General features: G+C 36.2%; 2 protein-coding genes across 3 annotated transcripts in view; one reads left to right on the forward strand and one right to left on the reverse strand.

Annotated features, from left to right (window-relative positions):
• Positions 1-27,510, forward strand: part of Mmp2 (Matrix metalloproteinase 2) — a 184,466-nt gene that overhangs the window by 132,631 nt on the left and 24,325 nt on the right. For both annotated transcript variants that reach the window (XM_070297809.1, XM_070297810.1), the window contains exons 5-7: positions 5,830-5,976; positions 6,470-6,612; positions 17,664-17,822. In XM_070297809.1, coding sequence (XP_070153910.1) covers positions 5,830-5,976; positions 6,470-6,612; positions 17,664-17,822 — 449 coding nt within the window. The remainder of the gene's footprint in view (positions 1-5,829; positions 5,977-6,469; positions 6,613-17,663; positions 17,823-27,510) is intronic.
• LOC138934259 (THAP domain-containing protein 1-like) lies at positions 23,919-26,346 on the reverse strand. Its single transcript, XM_070297811.1, has 3 exons — positions 26,217-26,346; positions 25,020-25,271; positions 23,919-24,409 (listed from the first exon to the last, which is right to left on the reverse strand). Exons 1-3 carry the CDS (start codon positions 26,279-26,281, stop codon positions 24,130-24,132), a joined length of 597 nt encoding a protein of 198 aa, XP_070153912.1. The 5' UTR covers positions 26,282-26,346; the 3' UTR covers positions 23,919-24,129.

A 27,510-nucleotide genomic window follows, 5' to 3' on the forward strand; every position in this document is an offset into this window, starting at 1 on the left:
TTCCTTGTTCCTCGTTCCACGTTTCATAAACTTTCCTTGACCGAACAAGGAATCTTATTGGCTCCCTTATCTCAAGGAAGGTCACGAGCTTCCTTGAGAAGTGATGCGACCTTTTTAGCAGACGATACGCAGGATATAACCAAATATAACCTCCAAAAGTTAGTTTCGTTACATTTGTGGTTTTGTGGTTATTTGTTGTCGCGCTCTCAAACTGAAAGTGTATAAAGGAAAAAGGGATAATGGACAATGAATTTTTAAATGATTCTGACGATGGATTTGAAGACGAAAATCCAGAGAATCGGATTCTGTGGCGGATTCCGAAAAGATACATTCGCGATTGGGAAAATCCCGTGGAATTTTTTGAAGATACGAAAAAGTTTTCATATGTATTATATGAAATTAGTTGCAGGCAGCATAAAACGGTGCTGCCTCCAGTCGGTCACTAAAAATCCCTAAAATATTCCTTCCTTCTGAAAGGAAGACTCGAGGTCCATCTATGAAGCAAGGTGGCCTTGCAGATTCAAGGAATCCTTCATGGAGGCTTCCTCCGTCCTTAAAATAAGGAAGAACTATGAATACGGGTATATGGCATGTACAATGTCATCATCAATGCCAGAAGGCCGTCCAGAGCGGGGTTGATCCTCCATGTTGAAATCACCATTTCGAAATCTGCCAAACCACTTTTCGACTGTTCGGAGAGCAGGAGCGCGGTCCAAATAAACGCTTTGAATATTTTTTCGTGCAATCCCAACACTCACGCCTTTCCGAAATTCATATAGCATTACATGCCGCAAATGCACCTTTTCGTTCTCCATTTTTAACGATTTCTCTTATGCACAAATGGACTTAACTGAACAATGTCTGACGCTAAATTGACATAAGACAACGTCATCTATTCGGTGTAAGCAACAATTACCACACGAAAACAATAGAACTCCGCCATGCGGCAACTTAATGCCATCTATGAAAATCGGGCACGAACTTATGCAATCATCCAATATAAAAGAAGAGGATTATTAAGAAAATTTTGATTCTACATAAAGCAGATACTGGAAAAAGGATTCTCTTCATTTTTGCATTATATTTATTTATTAAAATTTTTATTTTAAATATTATAATTTTTATTATTTTTAAAAAAATTTTGCATCACATATTTTTTCTTCTCGAGATTGTCAATTATCTCTGTTCTACTCGGGCCATGTTTCTTTCCGATTTCTATCAGAGCTTCTATTATTTTTGTATATTACAAAGACATTTTACGCCATACTATGAAAAGACAGCGCAGCATGCGTCGCTCGTTGAGGAAGAAAAGACTCGCTCGAGAACGTTGCGGAAGGGGGACGCGATCGATAGCGAATTTTGTAACGGAAAATGATATCCTTCCCCGCAACGGAATCGTGCATCCTGTACATCGCGTTTGCGTGTCGCAAACTCGCAATCTATTATTGCGTGTACTTGAACCAATCGCGCGTATGAAAGTCACTCCGATAATTTCGCGAAAGATTTCATTCGTGCACGCAAAAAGAAAGTTTCTATTTTTAATTTTCGAATGTTGCGAAGAATCGGAATTTCAAGCTCGAAATCGAGAGCGATGCGAGATAAATTTTCGAAACGTATTTCTATACATGTGAAGAAATTTGAATAGAAAACCTGGAATTCTCTCAGGGATTTTTTTTCGTACTTGAAAAAATTAGGGAATCCTCCTGGAATTTTATTGAAACTCTCAGGGAATTCTTTTGACAAATTCCCTCTCTGAGAGAATTTTGCTCTTTTATCGTAAGTAATCCGCGATCCACCGATAAGACAGTTTGTGTTTAAAATATATTGTAAATATATCTATTTTTCTGTTTATATTGTATTATTCAATGTTTTTGTAAAATATTGAATATGCAGTAGAATATTAAATATGTTTACCTTACGAAAGTTATTTAGTTTGTTTCTAGTACATTTGCAAACCTAGCATTTGAAGTTTAAGTGATTCTATATTCTATATTTTCCTTCGTACGAGTAAAGAGCATTAGAAAAAACGTACAATAATAAAAAAATTATGTTAAAAACACGCACCAATCATAAAATCATTAAAATATTCTTTATATCTAGAATTTTAAAAAGACCTGAAATATCTGAAAATTTTCAGGAAATTTTTTTTACAAGACTCGAGTAGAGAGAGAGAGAGAGAGAGGAGAAGAGAGAGAGATATCCTATTAAAACGTTCAATTTTAGAGCGTATTAAAAATATGCGCACACATATACCAAGAAAGGATTTAATTTTCTTTAAACTCTCCTATATATATATTCCCAGAAATTTAATTTTTTTTTCCAAATTTTTGGATGCGCAGGTTAATTGAATCAGACTGCATATTCGCAGCCCATTCGACGGGAATTGTTGCGCGTATTCTCGTCAATGGAGAGGACTGTACGGGAAGTTGTATGAACGCCACCCGAATCGCATCGGAAACGCGTCGATTCGCTTATCGGAAAATATGTCCAAGTGTATCGATCAATGTCGAATTGATTTGCCTAATTAAACGATACGTTGATCGTTTTAGTAAAATAGGCAACGAGACGAGCGATGATGCGCCATTGCGATACGTAATCATCATCGTTGATATTGCCGGATCCCGTTTCCTATATTACCGTTGAACGGCCGTTAATAATGTAAATCGTGATGGCCGGCTTTCTGTCGACGTAAATCGCGCGTATTGAAGCGATTCGAATCGCTTCATCACAAGTTGGATGAGAGTTAATGCGCGATCGTTTCATTTGATATTGACGTGCGCGATTTCATTTGTATAATAAATCGATCGGAGTTAAACGAGTGGCAAATTTATATTGGATGATTGCATAAGTTCGTGCCCGATTTTCATAAATGGCATTAAGTTACCGCATGGCGGAATTCGATTGTTTTCGTGTGGTAATTGTTGCTTACACCGAATAGATGACGTTGTCTTATGTCAATTTAGCGTCAGACATTGTTCAGATAAGTCCATTTGTGCATAAGAGAAATCATTAAAATGGAGAACGAAAGGTGCATTCGCGGCATGTAATGCTATATGAATTTCGGAAAGGCGTAAGTGTTGGGATTGCACGAAAAAATATTCAAAGCGTTTATTTGGACCGCGCTCCTGCTCTCCGAACAGTCGAAAAGTGGTTTGGCAGATTTCGAAATGGTGATTTCAACATGGAGGATCAACCCCGCTCTGGACGGCCTTCTGGCATTGATGATGACATTGTACATGCCATATACCCGTATTCATAGTTCTTCCTTATTTTAAGGACGGAGGAAGCCTCCATGAAGGATTCCTTGAATCTGCAAGGCCACCTTGCTTCATAGATGGACCTCGAGTCTTCCTTTCAGAAGGAAGGAATATTTTAGGGATTTTTAGTGACCGACTGGAGGCAGCACCGTTTTATGCTGCCTGCAACTAATTTCATATAATACATATGAAAACTTTTTCGTATCTTCAAAAAATTCCACGAGATTTTCCCAATCGCGAATGTATCTTTTCGGAATCCGCCACAGAATCCGATTCTCTGGATTTTCGTCTTCAAATCCATCGTCAGAATCATTTAAAAATTCATTGTCCATTATCTCTTTTTCCTTTATACACTTTCAGTTTGAGAGCGCGACAACAAATAACCACAAAACCACAAATGTAACGAAACTAACTTTTGGAGGTTATATTTGGTTATATCCTGCGTATCGTCTGCTAAAAAGATCGCATCACTCCTCAAGGAAGCTCGTGACCTTCCTTGAGATAAGGGAGCCAATAAGATTCCTTGTTCGGTCAAGGAAAGTTTATGAAACGTGGAACGAGGAACAAGGAATCCTTATTCCTCAACGACGGATTATGAATACGGGTATTAATGGAAAGAAACCCAAGGATTACAATTGAGGATATTGCTGAGTGGCTGAACATCGATAATTCAACCGCTTTTCGTCATTTAAAAAAGCTTGGATACATTTCCAAGCTTGATACGCGGGTGCCGCATCTCCTGACTGAAAGGAATAAGCTGCAGGAGAACTGCAGGAGTTGCAATGGGAAATTCTGCAGCACCCGCCATATTCTCCAGATATTGCGCCTTCAGATTTTGATCTGTTCCGGTCTTTGTAGAATAGTTTAAATGGCAAGAATCTCAATTGCGAGGAAGCTGTCGAAAACCACCTTAGAAACTTTTTTCAAGAAAAAGCAAGTTTTTTCTTCAAAAATGGAATCGACAAGCTTATAGATGGTTGGAAAACCATTGTAGAAAAGAATGGAGACCATATAATTGATTAATAAAAGTGTTATCTCTAAAATATAATCTATTGAAGTTTATATTTAAATCGGGCACGAACTTATGCAATCACCCAATATTACGATTAAAATGAATTGAGAAATTTATATTTTTTAACAAAATGTGTAATGAAATAAGCGTAATATTTTCAATAAAATTTATAATTAAAGTGAAACGAAAATGAAACTTTGGTCTAAATAAAATTATATGTAGAAGTAATATATTTATTAAAAATAATTTAATAAAATAAGAATATTGCAGAATTGTAATTGAATTGATTGATTGGAAAAATTGAAATCTAAATATAGATGAAATTTAATAATATTATCAAGCGTATTGAAGTGAGTTCTCTTGTAAAATTATTACGTATGATTAATTTATTGGTTACTTCAAAAGTCAAAATTTTGACGCAGAAGCCGGCGGCCTCAGACACTCGCGTACACGCAAATGCTAGTGTTATTTGGACGCGTATCTGGAGCGGTTCCCGAAAAAAAAAAAAAAAAAAAAAGAGATGATCCCCGTCTCTCGAGCTGCAAAACTTTTCGTATCTTCCGTATCTTGCCGAACTTCAACGAAATACTCGCGTCTCCCGCGACAAACTTACGACTGTTTTATTTCCGACCTCTCGTGTAAATAGTAAACTCGCCGAGAACGACACAGCGATTTCTTGTGCGCGAAGCGCCACGTAATTGCAAAGTTTCGCGGAAGGGCGACTTAAATCGGCGATAATTGCGGCGATGAATAAGCGAGGATGAAAGACTTTGCTTTTCAACGAGATTTAATTATATATGTTTGCAAAGTTTATGTTCGTAATATGATTTATTTACTCTAGGCTACTTTAGAAATATGAAAGATTTCGTTATTTAAAGCTAACCGAGCGAGACTAAAGCGAATTACTATTTACTTCCCGCATCGAAATTACATTCGAAATTGGAATCGGCCCCCGATTGAAAGATCTCACATTTTCTCTAATGAACAATGATATAAATAAAACATAAATTTTTTTATATTTAAAGGAAAAATAAACAAAATTTTCATGAAAAAATATTTCAAATTAATAAAAATACAGCGAAAATCATATAACTTCACTTTTATTGATCAATTATCATGCAGAGATTAAAATGTACACAGTATAAATATTATATTATTAATGCGTATTAATTAAAACATCTAAGTTGCTACACCATTGTAATATAAATTCCAATTTATTAATGTGAAAGGGGACACTATTATACGATGAAATTTACTGTTTTATCATCTAACGTCTTTAATGTTGACAATCTTAAAATATCGCCAGCATGACGCATTTCCCCTTCGTCCTTACGTCGCGCTCGTATGTAGGTAATTGATAAAATAAGGCAAACACTTGAAAGCTGAAGCGGGCGCGATCGATCAGCGGGGTTTGCTCAACGTTTATCGAAAATCGTCTTGGTGAACGCTGAGCAAATGTTCCCTATTTATGTCGCCCATACGTCTCCCTTGCCGGCGATTAATCGATATTTCTCACAAGAGGACATTTTTTTTTTTTTTTTTCCCCCGTTTCTGTCGCAGTCTGAGATCCGAGCAACCTAGCGGTCTGGACACAGGCGGGGTCCGACTGGAATTGAGCAAGGCCCTCGATCTCTGGGCCAGAAATTCGAAGCTCACCTTTCAGGAGATCAACAGTGACCACGCTGATATTCTGGTCTACTTCCATCGGTGAGTTAAATATGTAAATTGAAATTTATAATTAATTTAATTATATATATTTTCTATTTGATTTATGTGATGAGAAATTATTTTATATATTAAAAATGTTTACATTAGAAGAGAGAAGGAATAAGTTTTACGATAAATTCGCTTTGCTAAATAAAAAAATTATATATATATATATATTAAGTAAAAGGAAAAAAATAATTTTAAAAATTATGAGTTTTATGTTTAATCGCGATGGGAAATTCAGAAAATTTCAGTTTCGATACGAAATTTGGAGCAATTTTACCAGCTATTAGTTAGGTTCAATTTCCACTATATTGCGCGACACGATATTCTGTGTACGGTATAATAATAATAACATTGTAACGTAATTCCACGCGAAAATTCCGTGACACAATTCCACAGTAGCCGTATATAGGTATAGAATTGCAAACTCGCGACGGCCAATAATTTCGTTCGGTAAAACGCCACGTTATATTTCCTGCGCATTATTCAGGGGTTATCACGGAGATGGATATCCGTTCGATGGCAGAGGTCAGATCCTGGCGCACGCGTTCTTCCCGGGCAGGGATCGCGGCGGGGACGCTCACTTCGACGAGGAGGAGATATGGTTGCTGGAGGACGATAGCAACGAGGAAGGTGAGTGGATGAGGAATTTTCTATTGAACTATTTGAACGGGCTTAAATTCGCTTAGCAATATTCTCTCCCTCTCTCGTATAACTGGACTCCGAACACGGTTGAAGTAGTAAAGTAAAGCGATGAGGTGGGCGATGAGAGCGAGAGGGGAACAAGCGGAAGCTACTTAATTCTGTTTTCCATGGATACTATTCACCCTCGAATTGTTTTTGCCCGAACTGCTTGCTCGCGATTCGTATCGATGCTCTCCGAGCAAAATCGCTCTAACAGTTCGACCAACTGTACGAAATGTTTCGTCGAATCGACCAAACAGCCGATACAAGACGGTCACGTCTTCGGAAAGAAAGGATCCGGATGACTCGGGAAAGCCGCCGTTATATCGTTAGGATCGATATAAAATATGCTATAGTACATAAAGGTATGCGCATGTGGGGCGTATGAGAATATTCGAAATAGTGTTTGCGAGAGCCTCCTTTATCGATACTTCTTTGTCGCGTTCCTTTCTCTCGCCGAACGCGATAAGAATCGCTTTGTCTTCAAAGAACTTTTCTCAAATGCATACGATATATTTATCGATATTAATTATTAATCCCGCGTATTGTATCGAAGTGTACATATTTGAATTAAAATGTGTATGATTATTTAATTATTTTCACTCGTCTTTTTTATTCAATTAAAAACTTCTTTTTACGCAGAATTAATTGTAATATTTGCATTTTTTTTATTATTGTTATTTCTTTATCATTATATCGTACCTTCTTCGATCGAATATGTCAAATGTAATTATAATTGGCGACGATTCTTAAGCAAGAAAGAGCAAGCCAGGCGCGGCAGACAACCTGTTGGAACGATTAACGGTGTTTCCTTAATGGGTCGGCTTGCGTTTAATTAGTGCACGATCGAGACGATGCGACAACGTCTCTCGCCAAGGGGTGAACGGAAGAGAGCGAATTCATTCGCTTCGTCTTTCATACTCGCTTCGAGATTGTTTAATCGCGTGATTCGCGTCGCGAATCGTCGCGAGTGATTACGATGACAATTAACTAACCGACACGCAAGATTGTTTACGTGCTGTAATTCTGAGATTTTTATTTCGCGAGATAGATCTCGTTGCGTGTTCTCTTTTGCGATTTCTCGTTTAGAGTTGAAATATACGGTGTGTTTCTTTAACAATTATATAATATTTAATAAATATTATATTACATGAAAAATATATTTATCAAATCTACGTATTACAAGCTCTACTCTCTCTCTCTCTCTCCTCTTTTTCCTCTACGTATACTATTATTCATAATTATATTTCTCTTCATAAATATAAATTAAAGTACCTTATGATCGTTATCTTCTTTCATAAATAATATTTTGTTAAAGAAGATATAAAAAGAAAATTTACGTTAAAACGATATAATTATGTCTTGTAGATATTTTCAGCTAAACATTTATTAATTTCAATTTTGCAATTTTCTTTTTGCATTTTGTAAGCAGATAATTATATAATATCGGATTTTATTCACAAATGTTATCCTGACGTTATTTTAGGTCGAATTATGCTGTACGTAATGTATTCGGACTGACGATTATTCTGCAACAAAATGGAACTCTTGTTCTCTATTGCAAGCGTTTAATTACTTTTCATTTTCGTCGGGTAGATTCTATTTCATTAATTCATTATTAGAGGAAGGGTAATTAACAGAGAATAATTAAGGGCGATTTAGACACGCGGTTGACGATTTATCGCGGGGAAGACGACGTGAAATATTGGATGATTGCATAAGTTCGTGCCCGATTTTCATAGGTGGCCTTAAGTTGCTGCATGGCGGAGTTCTATTGTTTTCGTGTGGTAATTGTTGCTTACACCGAATAGATGACGTTGTCTTATGTCAATTTAGCGTCAGACATTGTTCAGATAAGTCCATTTGTGCATAAGAGAAATCATTAAAAATGGAGAACGAAAGGTGCATTCGCGGCATGTAACGCTATATGAATTTCGGAAAGGCGTGAGTGTTGGGATTGCACAAAAAAATATTCAAAGCGTTTATTTGGACCGCGCTCCTGCTCTCCGAACAGTCCAAAAGTGGTTTGGCAGATTTCGAAATGGTGATTTCAACATGGAGGATCAACCCCGCTCTGGACGGCCTTCTGGCATTGATGATGACATTGTACATGCCATATACCCGTATTCATAGTTCTTCCTTATTTTAAGGACGGAGGAAGCCTCCATGAAGGATTCCTTGAATTTGCAAGGCCACCTTGCTTCATAGATGGACCTCGAGTCTTCCTTTCAGAAGGAAGGAATATTTTAGGGATTTTTAGTGACCGACTGGAGGCAGCACCGTTTTATGCTGCCTGCAACTAATTTCATATAATACATATGAAAACTTTTTCGTATCTTCAAAAAATTCCACGAGATTTTCCCAATCGCGAATGTATCTTTTCGGAATCCGCCACAGAATCCGATTCTCTGGATTTTCGTCTTCAAATCCATCGTCAGAATCATTTAAAAATTCATTGTCCATTATCCCTTTTTCCTTTATACACTTTCAGTTTGAGAGCGCGACAACAAATAACCACAAAACCACAAATGTAACGAAACTAACTTTTGGAGGTTATATTTGGTTATATCCTGCGTATCGTCTGCTAAAAAGGTCGCATCACTCCTCAAGGAAGCTCGTAACCTTCCTTGAGATAAGGGAGCCAATAAGATTCCTTGTTCGGTCAAGGAAAGTTGAAACGTGGAACGAGGAACAAGGAATCCTTATTCCTCAACGACGGATTATGAATACGGGTATTAATGGAAAGAAACCCAAGGATTACAACTGAGGATATTGCTGAGAGGCTGAACATTGATAATTCAACCGCTTTTCGTTATTTAAAAAAGCTTGGATACATTTCCAAGCTTGATACGCGGATGCCGCATCTCCTGACTGAAAGGAATAAGCTGCAGGAGAACTGCAGGAGTCGCAATGGGAAATTCTGCACCCGCCGTATTCTCCAGATATTGCGCCTTCAGATTTTTATCTGTTCCGGTCTTCGCAGAATAGTTTAAATGGCAAGAATCTCAATTGCGAGGAAGCTGTCGAAAACCACGTTACAAACTTTTTTCAAGAAAAAGCAAGTTCTTTCTTCAAAAATGGAATCGACAAGCTTATAGATCGTTGGAAAAGCATTGTAGAAAAGAATGGAGACTATATAATTGATTAATAAAAGTGTTATCTCTAAAATATAATCTATTGAAGTTTATATTTAAATCGGGCACGAACTTATGCAATCACCCAATATTTCAAGTCGATACGTTGCTCGCCTCGAGTGCAACTCACCTCTATTAAGCTAGCAGGACCAAATCAGCAGAATCAAACTGGACCTATCAGATTATTTAGTACCCATTTTGTACTAATTTGTACCAATAATAATAATTTTGTACCTCGTGCCATTTTCAAAAAAACCGTGGCGATGCTACCATCAAATTAAGCTAGCAGGACCAAACTAAAACAAAACAAAAAAATAAAAATAAGACCAGAAATAGAAAGGGCTGAATTTGTACTAATTTGTACCACCCAAATAAACTCAATATATTTAGCCCTTATGCTTAAAACAACCCCCAATTGAATTTAGCCCTATTAAGCTCAAGAGTAAAGTACTCTTTCCAATCAGCAGAATCAATCGCTACTTACACACTGGACGCGGCATAATTTGTACCGCCAAAATGTGAAGTTTCAAATTTTGTACCCCCGCCGTTCCTTCGAAAACTACCCCCGACCCATCTCAGTCTCAAGAGTAAAATACCTATCGCCACGAGCAGAATCAATCGCTACTTGTACACACAACGCGACATAATTCGTACCATCAAAATCTAAAGTTTCAGATTTTGTACCCTGTTTTTTTTTTATTATGTTTTTCAGTAATGAATTTATTCTAAATTTTTTTAATGATTCTACGTATAAAGGTATTGAAATAAACATACGTACTTGCATGTATACGGGTATGCATGAGGATGTGTATGTATGTGTTTGTGAACGAAAAACTACATGAAAAACATAATAAAAAAAAAAACGGGGTACAAAATCTGAAACTTTAGATTTTGATGGTACGAATTATGTCGCGTTGTGTGTACAAGTAGTGATTGATTCTGCTCGTCGCGAAGGGTACTTTACTTTTGAGACAGATAGAAGTCGGGGGTAGTTTTCGAAGGAACGGCGGGGGTACAAAATTTGAGACTTCACATTTTGGCGGTACAAATTATGTCCCGCCGAGTGTACAAGTAGCGATTGATCCTGCTCGTGGCGAAAGGTACTTTACTCTTAAGATTGAGATGGGTCGGGGGTAGTTTTCGAAGGAACGGCGGGAGTACAAAATTTGAAACTTCACATTTTGGCGGTACAAATTATGCCGCGTCCAGTGTGTAAGTAGCGATTGATTCTGCTGATTGGAAAGAGTACTTTACTCTTGAGCTTAATTGGGCTAAATTCAATTGGGGGTTGTTTTAAGCATAAGGGCTAAATATATTGAGTTTATTTGGGTGGTACAAATTAGTACAAATTCAGCCCTTTCTATTTCTGGTCTTATTTTTATTTTTTTGTTTTGTTTTAGTTTGGTCCTGCTAGCTTAATTTGATGGTAGCAGCGCCACGGTTTTTTTGAAAATGGCACAAGGTACAAAATTATTATTATTGGTACAAATTAGTACAAAATGGGTACTAAATAATCTGATAGGTCCAGTTTGATTCTGCTGATTTGGTCCTGCTAGCTTAATAGAGGTGTGCAACTCGAGCGCAGCAACAAAATCTGTATTGCTCTTTACCGCATTACCGTCGTTGCGACGTTCTGCATAATACGTTCCTGTACTTTCTTCGGTCGCGTCATACTCCACCTTCTGCAGCCGGAAGTTTCAAAAGACGGCGAATGAACATCGTGAAATACAATACAATCCGCGGTACCAGCTTCTTCCTCGGCAAGAGCTAATTTGCTCTCGAGCAGAATCGCAGAAGGCGGAAATAAAATTGCTACAGCGCGAAAATCTACAGAGAACGGTGGGGAAACGGTGGAAAGTTTAAAAAAAAAAAAAATCTCTACGAATTCTGCAGTTTACGAAACGTAATCTTTCTTTAATGCCGCGAAATTTTTCTAGAAGTTACACATTTTAATTTATCGCGTAAATACCAAAGACACATAACTAGCTACTATAGTAATAATTTTAAAGATAATATTGAAATAATGTATATAAACAATTTGAATTTATTTTGTTTTTGAAACCAGCTTTCTCTAGAACGAAGGAAGAACACGGGAAAAAAAATTAAACGCAATTCAATTCTCGTTACTCTCATTATCGGAAGAATTATTTTTTCCGAGACTCCGAAAAGCGAAGGAAAAGATTGCGAAAAGTAGATTGGAATATAATTGCGCAAACCCACACGCAGACACATATATGTACAATATTATTACACACTCTCTTTTATCAAATATTAAAAGATTTCTTTTAACTGTCATAATTTTATTTGAACCCAAATTTTTTTTTTCCGTTAGACGAGAAAAGCTTTACTTGACTGAGCGTTTCAAAACTTTTCCCATAACGCTGCATTAGACGCTTAAAGTTCAATTATTACCATGTACTTTTATGGCGGCGAGTTGAAATTTTCTCAGCGAAACTTCAACTTTAATCGAGACTCTTAATAATAACATCGTTCGTTTATCATTAGCAGCAATAGCTACGGGCGCTCATAAATCCTCTTTAAGCGTCTTGTAAACGGCGCTTCGTGTCGAGAAAGACATCGAGTAATTTTTCCATCACTCCTAAAGATGAAGGGAAGGCTAATTTAATTGCCGTCACGTTCGAGCTATCAATTAGTCCTATTAATTAATTGAATCGTTCCGATATCGGAAATCGGATTTGCTCGAGCGAAGATTATCTAATGGAATTATTATTATTATTATTATTTGGGCTCGATTCCTCTCCTTCGATCGAGGTATTCGAATTTTCTATGACGTCGTTAATATTGCTCCAGCTTAGCGTCAGGCACGTTCACGTTTCCGTTAGCATAGTTATGACCATTGTACGTTACTGCGGCATCAGGAGGATTTTAATTTTATTGTTAATTAAAGAGTTATTTAAAATAAAATGTCAAAGGACTATTAAATACTGTTAAATTAGTCAGAAGACATGAAGTGAGGAAATTTATATAATATAATATCATTTATATAATATATTATTAAAGAAATCATTATTTGTAAGTTGATAATGGAATGAAGCTGAAAAGAATAGTCGCGGTCTTGAAATAAGTCATGTATATAAGTTCTCGATAAACGTCGAGTTGGATTTCGGTAGGATAGTTATCGGAGTCGGTTTTCTCGTTTGATCGAATCAGAAGACATCAGGGTTGGGAAAGTTACTTTATAAAAGTAACTCGTTACCGTTACTCGTTACTAATTTTAAAAAGTAACTCGTTACCGTTACAGTTACTAAAAAGTAACGAGTCGTTACAATTTCCGTTACTTTTTTACAATACAAACTAATAAATTATTTTGCATAAGAAAAACTTTAAAAAAATTGTAAGCAAGATTTCATTCAAGGTTTATTACAAAATAAATGATTAAATTTTATCGAAATTCTTTATTAATTTTTAATAAAATTTGTTGCTCCATAGTATCATCATTTAAATGCCCTCTTTGTGGTGTTAATACAGAGCCACCGATGCTAAACATTCTTTCTACGGATGCACTGCTTGGTAGAGCTGTATTATATTTAATAAAAAGTTTTTTAAGTTTTGGATAGTCGTTTAACATTTCTATATTACAATTATTTGATTTTAAAAACCGTTGCAATTCTTCTTGTTCAGATTCATTTTGCACCGTTTTTTGCTCAAAAATGAAAAAATCATCGCGATCGTCAGATTTTCCAGCTTTTGAAGAATTTTCAGTTGATCGGATTCCCAATAAATCCTCCAAGTAATTTTCAGCGCGTTTTCTTTTTTCTCCGGTTAACCAGTTTAACTTAAATTTTGGATGTAAACATGCTGCTATTATTAATTCTTTTGTTTCAAATATTGTAAGAAATCTAAAATCAAATATAGTAAATTAAGCGACATTGTTTGTTTTATTGAAATTAATACTTTTGAATCAATAGTTTAAAATAAAATAATATTTTTCAATTAAATCCTTATTTAAAATTAAATAACATATGTTTAATCAAATTAATAAGTTACCTTTTATTTAAACCTTGCTGAATAGCTTCAACTAATGAATGGCAATCTATAAGATCAGATTTATTGAGATTTTCTAATTTTCGTTGCAAGGTACTTAGAACTGGTAGTAAATGAGATTACAACATAATAAGAATGCTAATTGGTCGATTTGCTTACGGCTTTACGGTTAAGATAAAAATTTTATCACGCACAATAGCAAGAATAATATCTTAAATAAATCAAAAAATTTGAAAAAAGTAACGATAAAAGTAACTGTTAAATTCGTTACTCGTTACCGAAAAATGTAACGAAGTTACTTTTTCCGTTAGAAATAAAATTTGTAACGCCATTACCGTTACAGTTACCGAAAAAAAGTAACTGTAACGGTAACGGCGTTACAAGTAACGCGTTACTTCCCAACCCTGGAAGACATTCGCGATATCGATGGTACTGCGGTACTGAAGGAATCACAAGGTTCTCGACAGCAGTCCTTGCGAGCGAATGTTCGTAAGAGAATTAGAATCTCAAAAGCTATACGCGCGTACTTTCGATTAAAGAAATTAAAATCTCCGCGTTCTTTCCCCTCTTTCTGTTCTCGTCCGTAATTCGTCCCCGCAAAAATTCGACATTTACGAGACTTGCGGAAGAATCCCGTGAAATTTGCGCGTTCCTCTCTAACTCGGGGGAAAAAAAAAAGAAAAAAAAGGGAAAAATATACAATATTTTCTTTGATTGCTATTAGTGATATTTGTACAGAAATTGTAACTGAAATTGCTTCCGCAAGGCGTCCAGTCGCACAATGTAATTTGCAAATCTAACTGTATCCCAGTTTCCCGTTATTTGCAGAGATAGTGCGATGGAATCTGCAGGAATGACATTAGCAATTCATAACTGACGTAACTACTGGTTGAACACCGCTCGCGGATCAGTTGCATTCGTTCTCTGTCTAAGATATGTATCGTCTTCTCTCTCTCTCTCTCTCTCTCTCTCTCTCTCGTATAATGGGGTTAATTTAAAGCGAAGTCCGCCTCACCATTAATTCACATTTACTCAACGAGAATTAATAAGCATTTGCGTGTAAGGCAATACTATCTGCGACAGTCATTTAGGCTTAGGCGCTAATAGCTTTCGACTGACCACATGTCAGTTGAGTTTGCGATTAACATGGCAAACCGCAATAAGTCACCGAGAAAAAAAAAATCGTTAACTTGACTAAATTCGTCCAACTAATTACTACTTTTTTTTTGTATTTTTTTAAATTTAAATATTTAAGTCTAACACGACGTATGCTTGACTTGCAAATACTTAAATATTTCAATTAAAGAAATACAAAGAAGTAATAATTAGTTTGGACGAATTTAGTCAGAGTCAAGAACCTTTTTTTTTCTCGATATATACTTATAAAATCATTCTAAGTATTCAAAGTCTTCGTATTAAAAGTAGAAACTTGAAAAGGGGATATGTCTTTAGATGAATTGAAAATTTTTTTATAAATAAAAATCTTATTTTTTATAACAAATAAGTGTAAATATATATAATATAATATATAAATACATATCATCAAATTGCATTATTTATATAAAGAAAATAAATAAATGAATATATAATCGGAATTCTTGATTAAATCTCGAATTTTTTTAGAATTTATCTAAGGTGAGATTTTTTTAGAAAATCTATACAGCTGGAAGAAATTGTACGATGGTTAGATATTTTTTTACGAAGACTAAATATGTAAATTTAGGATTTTTCGTGAAATTTCGTCGAGGATTTTTCCCGGTGATAGAATCGCGACGACTCGCGATACTATCAATTTTTTCCGGCAACGGCAATCCTTATATATCGGCGATCGTTTTACAATTCTAACCCATATCTGGAAACGTAGTTTTTCCGACGCGGATCGAAATCGAATGGAAACGAAACGGAACGAAGGCGGAGATTCCGCGACGCTGGCGGCAGTCGCGATGCAATTGCCCGAAAAATAAGACACTAAGATTAAAATCGATTTCTAAGCATTTTTGTAAAAAGATATTACACATACAACATAAATAATTATGCGATAAACTGTATTAATTTGCATAATTTTATTAAGTATATCTTCCTAAATTTGGCCTTTAAAATATAAACAGCATCTCTGTCTCTGTCATGTGTAAACTATAGAAAAATAGAATATTATATTGAGATTAATTTATATATCTTGCTTTCCAGATATTCGCTTCAATCAAGCTAATTACAACATTTTGATAAGGAAGCATTCTTAGTTCTGAATAAATTTAAATTATAAATATATATATATTGGATTGAGTAAAAAATCATTGCGTATTTTTGCAACAGATGGCATCAGTTCAGTTTTGGCAGTGTTAGAGTCATTCACACATATGTTTGTCATATATCGTTTAACAGCTGACGGTTTAAGCTTCATTCTAAAAAAAAAAAATTGAGCGATTTGGTTGAATTTTGGAGATTTTACAACAAGTTGAAGATGGAAGACCAAACTGTGCATTTTCGCTATATTTTACTGTTTTACTTCCGTAAAGGGAAGAACGCGCGTGAAGCTTGTGAAAAATTGCGTAAAGTTTACGGTGACGATGCTCTACAAGAACGTCAGTGCCAAAACTGGTTCAAGAAATTCCGCGCTGGTGATTCTGATCTCAAAGATGCTCCTCGGTCAGGAAGGCCCACCGAGGTCGATGACGACAAAATAAAGGCATTGATCAAGTCAAACCCACGTTACACGACACGAGAGATTGCAGAAACATTGAAGATCGGTCAAAAAAGTGTTCACGTCCTCCTAAAGAAGCTGGGATACGTAAGCAAGCTCGATATTTGGATTCCTCATGAACTCAAAGAAGTTCATTTGACGGCGCGTATAAACATCTGCGATATGCTCATGAAACGTGAAGAAAAGGATCCTTTTTTGAAACGAATGATAACTGGTGATGAGAAGTGGATTGTTTACAACAATGTGGTACGCAAACGGTCTTGGTCCCGACGTGATGATTCGCCTCAAACGACTTCAAAAGCAGAACTTCATCAGAGGAAGGTTATGCTCCCAGTGTGGTGGGATTGGAAGAGTGTGGTGTTTTTTGAGCTCTTACCAAGGAACCGAACAATCAATTCGGATGTGTACTGTCGGCAATTGGACAGTTTGAACGAATCTGTCATCCAGAAACGTCCGGAGCTCGTCAATCGTAAAGGAGTTGTGTTCCATCACGACAACGCGAGACCACGCACATCTTTGGCGACCCGTCAAAAATTATTGGAGCTTGGATGGGATGTGTTGCCCCACCCAGCATACTCGCCTGACCTTGCGCCGTCAGACTTCCACTTGTTTCGCTCTCTTCAAAACTCCTTGCGTGGAATAACGTTAAATTCAGATGAGGCGGTAAATCAGCACCTTGTTCAGTTTTTCGCCAATAAAGACAGGTCCTTCTACGAACGGGGAATTACGAAGCTCACCGAAAGATGGCAAAAGGTCATCGAACAAAACGGAAAATATATCATTGATTGATCTTTGTTCTTTATATAAATAAATGACTTTGAAAAACATACAAAAAATACGCAATGACATTTTACTCGACCCAATAGATGTAATTCATAATATATATTATTAATATAAATAAATTAACGTCAATACAATATAAATTTTGTAAACTTAATATCAATTATTGTATTTTATTAAACAGCCAATTGCCACGTTTCCGCCTTCGCGAGATATTCGTGTAGTGCGTAAAAATTCCATAACCCTGTACGCGAATCTGTAAAATGCCACCCTTCTTGCGTCGCGTTCCGCTCACACATGCTGACATGGAAAGGTTGCTAGGATATACCATGCGGATAAACGAGTCTCGAATAGCTCTCATCTATTCTTTCCTCTTTCAGGCACCAGTCTGTTCGCGGTGGCCGCTCACGAATTCGGCCATTCCCTGGGACTGGCGCACAGCTCAGTCCAGGGTGCTCTCATGTATCCCTGGTATCAGGGACTGAGCCCCAACTACGAGCTGCCGGAAGATGACCGGCATGGGATTCAGCAGATGTACGGTAAGCATCCTCTCTTTCGCAACATTAATATTCATACACGATTACGTTAATTACACGGTATTTAAATAGCACTAGCGCGACTTTCGTTTCTGTAATATATGCGTATTTATTCTATAAAAAAAATATATGACTCTTCAAATATCACATTATTATTTTTTGTAAAAAAAAAAAAAATACATACTACACGTCTTTAGAAGATTGAATTTATTTAAATAAAATACGACAAAAGAGTTATCGGAATTATAATTCGTTTGAAATGTTAGCCTCTAAAATATTATTAAATTACAATCCAATAAATATATTAATATTATTATCGATTGTATGAGTTTAAGAGAGAAAATACAGATCAGAATTATGAAAAATTAAATGTGCTATAAATTATATTACAATATTAAACGTAGATATATTACTATAAACTGAAATAAAGCGGAAAGGGGAGGAAAAACTATCCGATCGTATAGGATTATAACGTTCATCGACTGTTTCATCCTTTGAGCTCCCTTCGTACACACGCGGCGAAAATCGCACGAGCAGCTTATCTCGATCGTAAAACTCTCGGCAACATAGTACTGGCAGATTTATGAAGGGGGCCGTTATCAAACGGGGAGCAAAAAAATCGCGCAGCATGAGCGAGCGTCGGTCGTTCGCGCAACGTTTAAATTTCGAAATTTCGGACACGCTATCGTAACTTGCGGGTGTTAAGGCGATGCTGTTGCATTCGCGACATAACACTAGCATGTCGACCGGCAATTGAGAGTATATTAGAAAAGTTGTTTGCTCTCTTTCTCTCTCTCTTTCTCTCTCTTCTCTATTTACGACCTGGCGAGCTCGGCGTAAGGGCATGTACAGAATGATTCGTGGGGAAGGTATGTAGGTCAAATCCGTTCGTCAAATTCTTGCAATATTTTGTTGCCAGCCATATGCATTTTTTGGAGATAAATATATGTGAGATAAATTTAAAAAAATATATATTTGTATATAATATTGATGCTATTAATATCTTCTGGAATGAGTTAGGATTCCATAAAAAAAATTAATTTTAGAATATTAATACATATATATATATAATATATTCAATGTAAAGGAATTAAATTTTGAAGCGAATACATATGTTAGGAACAATCTCGGGAAACCTTACTTATGTTTAAATTACGCGAAATATATTCTCGATACATATTAAGTTGTGCGATACATACTATTGTTGTTGAATTACACGCGTCACTTCGTCCCGCACAGAATCGTAACTTGAGCGTATCAAATTGCTTTGAATGTGTGCGGCCATGGGAAACGGTTTTAGTTATGTAGTATATTTGCCCAGCCGAATTGCAAACAGTATATGGGAAATTAGCAGTCCACTATACGGGATGTCGGAAACAGACATCGAATAACACAATATATATACATTTATATATTTATATATACATATTGTAAACATATTCAGAATCGTCCTTTTCGCAAGTCCTTGCTAGATTCGTTACGAGCTTGCCGTGAAATATTGGATGATTGCATAAGTTCGCGTGCCCGATTTAAATATAAACTTCAATAGATTATATTTTAGAGATAACACTTTTATTAATCAATTATATAGTCTCCATTCTTTTCTACAATGCTTTTCCAACCATCTATAAGCTTGTCGATTCCATTTTTGAAGAAAGAACTTGCTTCTTCTTGAAAAAAGTTTGTAAGGTGGTTTTCGACAGCTTCCTCGCAATTGAGATTCTTGCTATTTAAACTATTCCGCGAAGACCGGAACAGATGAAAATCTGAAGGCGCAATATTTGGAGAATACGGCGGGTGCTGCAGAATTTCCCATTGCGACTCCTGCAGTTTTCCTGCAGCTTATTCCTTTCAGTCGGGAGATGCGGCACCCGCGTATCAAGCTTGGAAATGTATCCAAGCTTTTTTAAATGACGAAAAGCGGTTGAATTATCGATGTTCAGCCTCTCAGCAATATCCTCAGTTGTAATCCTTGGGTTTCTTTCCACTAAGGCATGCACAATGTCATCATCGATGCCAGAAGGCCGTCCAGAGCGGGGTTGATCCTCCATGTTGAAATCACCATTTCGAAATCTGCCAAACCACTTTTCGACTGTTCGGAGAGCAGGAGCGCGGTCCAAATAAACGCTTTGAATATTTTTTTCTGCAATCCCAACACTCACGCCTTTCCGAAATTCATATAGCATTACATGCCGCGAATGCACCTTTCGTTCTCCATTTTTAACGATTTCTCTTATGCACAAATGGACTTATCTGAACAATGTCTGACGCTAAATTGACATAAGACAACGTCATCTATTCGGTGTAAGCAACAATTACCACACGAAAACAATAGAACTCTGCCATCTATGAAAATCGGGCACGAACTTATGCAATCATCCAATATAACTCAACGTCGAACTTAAGGTAGATTCAGACACCCTATATATATATATGGCCCTTTAATCGAATTTATAGGCGCCGATATGCCGGAAATTTGAGTTTTGAAGCAGGAATCTACATCCCGTTTAGTTCCGCAGTAGATAAGGTACTTTGTAGTCCGATGACGAAGTAAAGTTGGCTTTTCAGTAGCAAACCCGTTCGATAGTCAGCCGCCTGTAAAGCGAACTGCGGTTGCGCTCGTCAAGTACATAAGCTTATGGAAGCTTATAGCGATATTTCACGCACGCACGTTAGGCGTGAAGGATGTAAAAAAAAAAAATAAATAAATAAACGCACAAAAAAGCCCCATTGTTCGCGCGTTCGAACATTCTCTCTTTACGTTAAGCGAAAAATAACGAGAATACTTCCCCTTTGGCGCGAATTTCTCGAATATTATTTTAAAATAGCATATCGATTATTTTACATATTTTTAAATATTGTTATGATATTATCATAAGATATACCGTTAAAGTTTAATATCAAGTAAAGTTTAATATCGCTTGAATGAAAATTTCTTCTATAATTTATTGAGACTCAAAGTTGACTATATAAAAATGTATCAAAGAATTCTTTGGTATAAATAGAACTGTTCTCTCTCTCTCTCTCTCTCTTCGCGAAATATGTCCTGATTTTTTTGACAGCCAATAAGATTGACGATAAAAGTGATGCATCATATATGCTTTATATAAAACTATTGGAAGGTTAGAAGAATGGCAAGAACTAGTTTCCGGTGATTGTTGCGATGTTTGAAAATAGAGAAACTTTTCACCTACTATGCTTTATGCAGCTGACTCTATAATATCGTGAAGTGTAAGAACGTGAGCTTATTGCGCGCAAATAAACGCGACGTTTTCCGTCTTCTTACGCAAAAATAAATCTCGTAAAAAGTTTGGCATACGAATTTATCGAATCTTTTTTTTTTTTTTTTCAGCCTGAACTGTATGCATTGTTATCGAGGTATAATTTTTCGAATTCTTCGAAAATTAAGAAATTATAAATCACCCAATTGTACATCGCACACATAAAAGTTATATATCTTTCTCTCATTCGCTTAACTCATACTTGGTGTGTATTAAATTTTCTTTTTCATACTCGTGTAGCGTAATTTTTTCTATAATTACGATACACGTAATTTAATATACATGATGCTTTTAATTACGAGTTATATAAATTATTTTAATTCGCCACAATGATTCGACATGACTTAAATCTAATTTTTTCATCCTAAAATCTACTACCGTTACTATTCTCTCCGGCAAGTCATCGATCCTTGGATCGGTATTTTTTTCTCAAAAACGATGTCGCGATACATCGTCCCGGCTCTCCGGTTGCACGTGGGAATGCATCGCGCGATAATGCACTGCCGTTTCTCGTTACGGCCCGTGTTTTACGTACGGCCGCGGCTGAAGTGAAACGTGAATAAAATATAACGAATGACCGAATCCACGCGCGCTCTTTTATTCCGTCCTTCGTCATCCCGCAGGGATAATACCGCCGAGGTTGGTGATTTAGTGTACTACGTCGATTCTCCTCCCTCCACCTCCTCCTCCTCCTCCTCCTCCTCCTCCACCTCCTCCTCCTCCTCCTCCTCCTCCTCCTCCTCCACCTCCTCCTCCTCCTCCTCCTCCTCCTCCTCCTCCTCCTCCTCCTCCTCCCCCCCCCCCCTACTTGCGCCAATACCGTTGTTATTCTCGTTTTCCACGTGTCTATCAGCGTTATTCTTTCTTCCTCGATCTTCCTACGCGCTCGATAATTTCATGCCGTACTGCATCCGTTAAGTTCCGTACGAGAGGCGAGCCAACGTAGTGGAAGTACGATTTTTGTTCAAACATGCTTTCGAGAAACGTTTACGTAATATATAAAACGCAAAGGTTTCGCGTCACATTCATATATTTAATTTTTTTAAATTAATAGTTCTTTTATTATAATTATAAATATAATAATAAATATAAATAAATATAATAATAAGTATAAATGATAATACAAAAGATAATTACTAAAGCACGAAGTTACAACTTAATAAAGTATGCTTAATCTTATTAAGACACTGAGAATGAATATATCGAAGGATTTAATATTTATATAATTATGTAAATTATTTATATATTGTTTACCTCTTATTTTTTTCTCTTTTGTCATTTATAATTTATTAATATCTCAATTATTACGATGTTAAGATAAATTTAATAAAATTAAATGTACGATTCAATTTCTAATCTAATTTAATTTTAATTCATATAAATTAATGCTTTACAATCTGCGTAAATTACGTATTATAGTAATTATATCTTCTACGCATTATTATTACTTTAATAAAATATTAAGAGTGAGTACGTAAATCTAACAAATAACGCATCGTAAAAGATAAAAAAAAAAAAGCGCTGTGCTTTCCGTCCCTTATACAGCGAGATCTCGCTCGCACATCGTTCTTCGTTTTCGTCCCCCCCCCCCCCCCCGTTTCTAGTTTACGCCGTTCGTCCCGTATATTTTGCCCGGTTTTGTATTGTCAGTGGTAAACGTATTACGCGCATCACGTACCACTGTCACACGAAGAAGAGAGGCGCGAATGCCAAGCGGCAAGCTCGCATTTGTCTTCCCTGAAAGGGACCCGCCATCCACGAGCGCGTTTGCTTTCGTTGCGTCGCGCCGTCTGGTTGGTGCAGTCGCATTGTCGAATGCAAACAGCGGCAACCAGCCAGTCGAGCCTCGTTCGCCATAATAGGGAGAAAGGGAGAAATTGTGTATCTTATTCGCGCGACGTAATTGCGGTACTTTCTCATCCGAGTGAGCCGGTTCGAATGTTTCGCCTCGCGATTGCGGATGAATCGATCGTTCCGAAAATAAATCTGAGAGCTAGAAGCGAAGTGGAAAAAAACGCAATTTCATTTTAATATCTAACGGAAAATGAATCTTTCTCTCTCTCTCTTTCTTTTTTTTTTTCACAGAGAGATATTGTAAATTTAAGTTAATTACCAATAACACTTTCTTAATGTTAAAAAATTAAATTTTAATCACAAATTAAATTAAAATCGTAAAAAAAATTATTGAAAGCTGTAACCTGTGAGAAATTTTATTTTAACTCGTATAAGAGGAATCCCCCTTATATATATATATATACAATATTATTAAAAAGTTCCAAAAATAAATCTGAGAGCTAGAAGCGAAGTGGAAAAAAACGCAATTTCATTTTAATATCTAACGGAAAATGAATCTTTCTCTCTCTCTCTCTCTCTCTCTCTCTCTCTCTCTCTCTCTCTCTCTTTTTTTCACAGAGAGATATTGTAAATTTAAGTTAATTACCAATAACACTTTTTTAATGTTAAAAAATTAAATTTTAATCACAAATTAAATTAAAATCGTAAAAAAAAATTATTGAAATCTGTAACCTGTGAGAAATTTTATTTTAACTCGTATAAGAGGAATCCCCCTTATATATATACAATATTATTAAAAAGTTCCGAAAATAAATCTGAGAGCTAGAAGCGAAGTGGAAAAAAACGCAATTTCATTTTAATATCTAACGGAAAATGAATCTTTCTCTCTCTCTCTTTCTTTTTTTTTCACAGAGAGATATTGTAAATTTAAGTTAATTACCAATAACACTTTTTTAATGTTAAAAAATTAAATTTTAATCACAAATTAAATTAAAATCGTAAAAAAAATTATTGAAAGCTGTAACCTGTGAGAAATTTTATTTTAACTCGTATAAGAGGAACCCCCCTTATATATATATATATACAATATTATTAAAAATATTCCTAGGTTATTCCTATTCCTGAGATCTCAGGAATTGCAGAGTTATAAAAACTTTAAGAAATTTATAAAATTATCGAATCTCAGAAGAATTTATATGTAGAAACGCGTAAACGCGTGTATTTGTAAACCAAATTTAACGAGATCTTTTGGTAGCGGTTTTATTTTTCATTCGCATTTTCAGCGCGTTCTTTAGTTTTAAAACAGTCGCATTGAGTTGGCGTGCGTGCGCCTGCAAATGCTTTATCTTTTCATTGTCTTCCTTCAACTCCTCCATCGCCACTTCCCAAACAATCTTTGCCTCCGCCGGTACTTTGGAGATTTCGTCCCAGTTGACGTTCTTGAGAAAGCGTACATACTTGATCGGTCGCGTCTCCTTCATCTCCTCATCTGACAACATGTGAATACGCCGTCCTCTTAGGAAAGAAAACAACGCGTTCGTTGAACGTATCGGAGAAACTCGATTAACGCCACGCGATCGATGTTAGAAATCAATCGTAAGATTATTTAATTCCGGGAAGAATTAAATATATCTAATTCGCGTGTAATTTGAATTTCAATCTCGTAATTTTCTCGAATAAAGAGACTAAATAAATTCCGTGTATTTCTTTTTCTCTACTTCTCTCAGGCATCAAAGCATACAATTTTTTTACAAAATCTATTCTTTGTAGCTACATTATATGAACGCGCTATAATTTTAATTATACCTTTTGTATCTTAATCAAATTAATATATAATATAAGAGAGAGAGAGAGAATAAAAATGTACAAAAATTGCAATAAATGCAGTTAAAAATAACGGATTATATTATTCTTTTGTCTGAGTTTTTTTTACAGAGAAAGTTTAATGATAATATAAAATAGAGATATCATTCTCTCTCTCTCTCTCTCTTTGATAGTTTTTTTATTTCCATCGATGCAATATATAAAAATTTACTCAATATTTCAGGCAGCTACGAAATATCATTTTACTTTTTACATGAATAATTTATATAATTTATATTATTTATATAATTAATTTTTTTACTTTGAAACAGTCGGTCTCGTGATTGGCACGAATAATTCGGTTTCCGATTCTTCCTGCGGTCGATCGTCTCCCGTTGAGATATATGGTTCCAGTTGCATAGTCGGAACAGCATTGTCCATCAGGCTCGAGCCTGTCAAACAACTTTGTGAGAAATGACGCGAACACAATGACGATTGAGCAGGCACTTCCGCATTAGTTTTGCCAATCGCGTCCAGCCAACTTTTCCGATGATCTTCCTCGCCCTCGGGAAAACTAAAAAGGAAACATGCGAGGATAGGAAGGAGACGGTACTAGTTTTTGTGTGTATATACAATATATATATATATATATATATATGTATACGAGGGGCAGAATTTTTTACAAAACATTTTATTCGATCAAAATATTTCCAACGCACACCCAAGTCATATTTTTACATAGTTTCCGCTAAAATCTAAGCATTTTGCAGTTCTTTTATTTCCATAAAAGTCATAAAAAGTGCGACGTGTTCGAAGGCCGACTTGGATGTGCGTTGGAAATATTTTGATCGAATAAAATATTTTGGACAAAGTTCGTTTTATATATTTCATCTCTCTTCGTATAAGTGTGTATTGAATTATAAAATTCAAAAATATTACTACAAAATCTACAACTGCTACATCATCTTTCATTCTTAATCCACGGATCCACTTGTATTCATTTATCTTAAAAAAAAAAAAAAAAAAGTTGTATTTTAAATCATATAAAATAATGACGCACGGAAAATATTAGATCGGAGAATATACAAAAAAATTGTGTAAAGTTATCGATCCATTTGGATATCATTTATCTCCCTCTTATATTATGTATAATACATATTCACACACACACATAGACAGATCTATTGAACTTTATACATTGGAATGCGTACTGGCATTTAAAACATCAGCTGAGAGAGCAAGCTCAAGCCATGGATTGTTGTTTCTCTCTCGATATAATCCGATAGAAAAGTTTTTCTTAGTTCCACGAACAGAGATATTTATATTGGATACTAATAAAAATTCTGGTTAAACTTTTGACAGAGTTTGTACAAAGCTTTCAATACGCATGCGTTTAGAAGCATGCGGTAAACGCTTCCTCTCTCTCCCCCCCCCCTCCTCTTTCTCTCTATCTTTCGTTGGATTTCCTTTATACGAGGACCCATGTAGGAGAGCGTATTCAAATATATAGAGTTCTTACGCGTGGAATGATATCTCGTGCGCGTCCTCGGAGCGTTGTTCGCAGAGAATGCAACTTGTCGCCATCTCAAGATTCGCGCGACACGCCAACGCTGCTCTCACGACTGGTGTGTAAGACGAGCGGGCACGAACTGACAACCCTACTAAAGCGAGAGATTCACGGTACGCGTTGTCCTCGTTTTACACTCGCGCCATTGGTCGTCGCTGCCGCGAGATATCGAGGGCGATATCTCGCCGATGCTGGGAACTGGCGCGGCATTACGAACGAACGATTCTCGGACGATGAAAGAAGAGAGAGATAGAGGGGGGAAAAAAAAAATTTATCAAAATTTCAATTTCCATTTTTTGCGTTTCTTATCAACAGCGATAAAATACGCAAGTCTTGGAGAGTTTTGGATATCTAGAAAAAAAAATTCTACAAGTATTATAAATCTAATAATTAAATAAATATCTAATTCTTGACACAAGGAAATATTTTTAAATATCATGATGTAAGGGGGGGGGGGGGGGGGTTAGTGAATTGAGAAAATTATTATACCATAAGAATACGTCGCGAAATTTGATTCTTTGTATTATTTTAGTCTCTGTGTATATGAATCGCAAAAAAGAAAACAGACCTATTTTGCTCGTGTATATTTTTGCGATTGGATCAAATTTCTCTTGCGAAATCACATTTGCCAACTAGCAAAAAAAGTGGCGAACTGGTTGACAGAGAGATCGCACATTTTTACGCGAATAAAATGATAGTCCCACGCGGGAATAATGATTGGCCGTGTAACTTCTACGAGAGGAATAATAAAACCGCGAAGCCCGCGCGATGTACATGCGTCGCGTGAAATATTTATGACATTTCTGCTCGCGCGAAATACAGAGTTTCCGTTCTCGGGCATGGACGAAAGCCGCGTGCGAGTGGAATGAAAAAGAGGTAAAAAAAAAAAGAAAAAAAAATGCATCGTCGATCGCGTACGTGATCATTTCGCGCATTTCTCTCTTTTATTTCTAGCTACATGCTACAACTCGCGTTGACGCTGCATTCTCGAACTATTTTCAGTATCAATATTTGGATCGTGTGCACGTAACAAAACTTACGTAGAGTTTCACGCGTAGAAAATCATGATGAATAAAATAGGAAACATTGTCGCAGGAGCAACGACAGTCCTACGTGAATCGTAACTGTTTGCCTTTTAGAATTAAACACGTTTAAGTGTTTCTCCAACTCTTGACGAACAAAGGCGAAACGAGAGAGCTACGCAAACGAACCTTGTAGTTCGAATAAGTTTTCGAGGCGAGAAGAA

Source organism: Polyergus mexicanus, unplaced genomic scaffold (assembly GCF_030449975.1).
Source record: "Polyergus mexicanus isolate NDT 795.1 unplaced genomic scaffold, iyPolMexi1.0 SCAF_6, whole genome shotgun sequence".
NCBI lineage: Eukaryota > Metazoa > Arthropoda > Insecta > Hymenoptera > Formicidae > Polyergus > Polyergus mexicanus.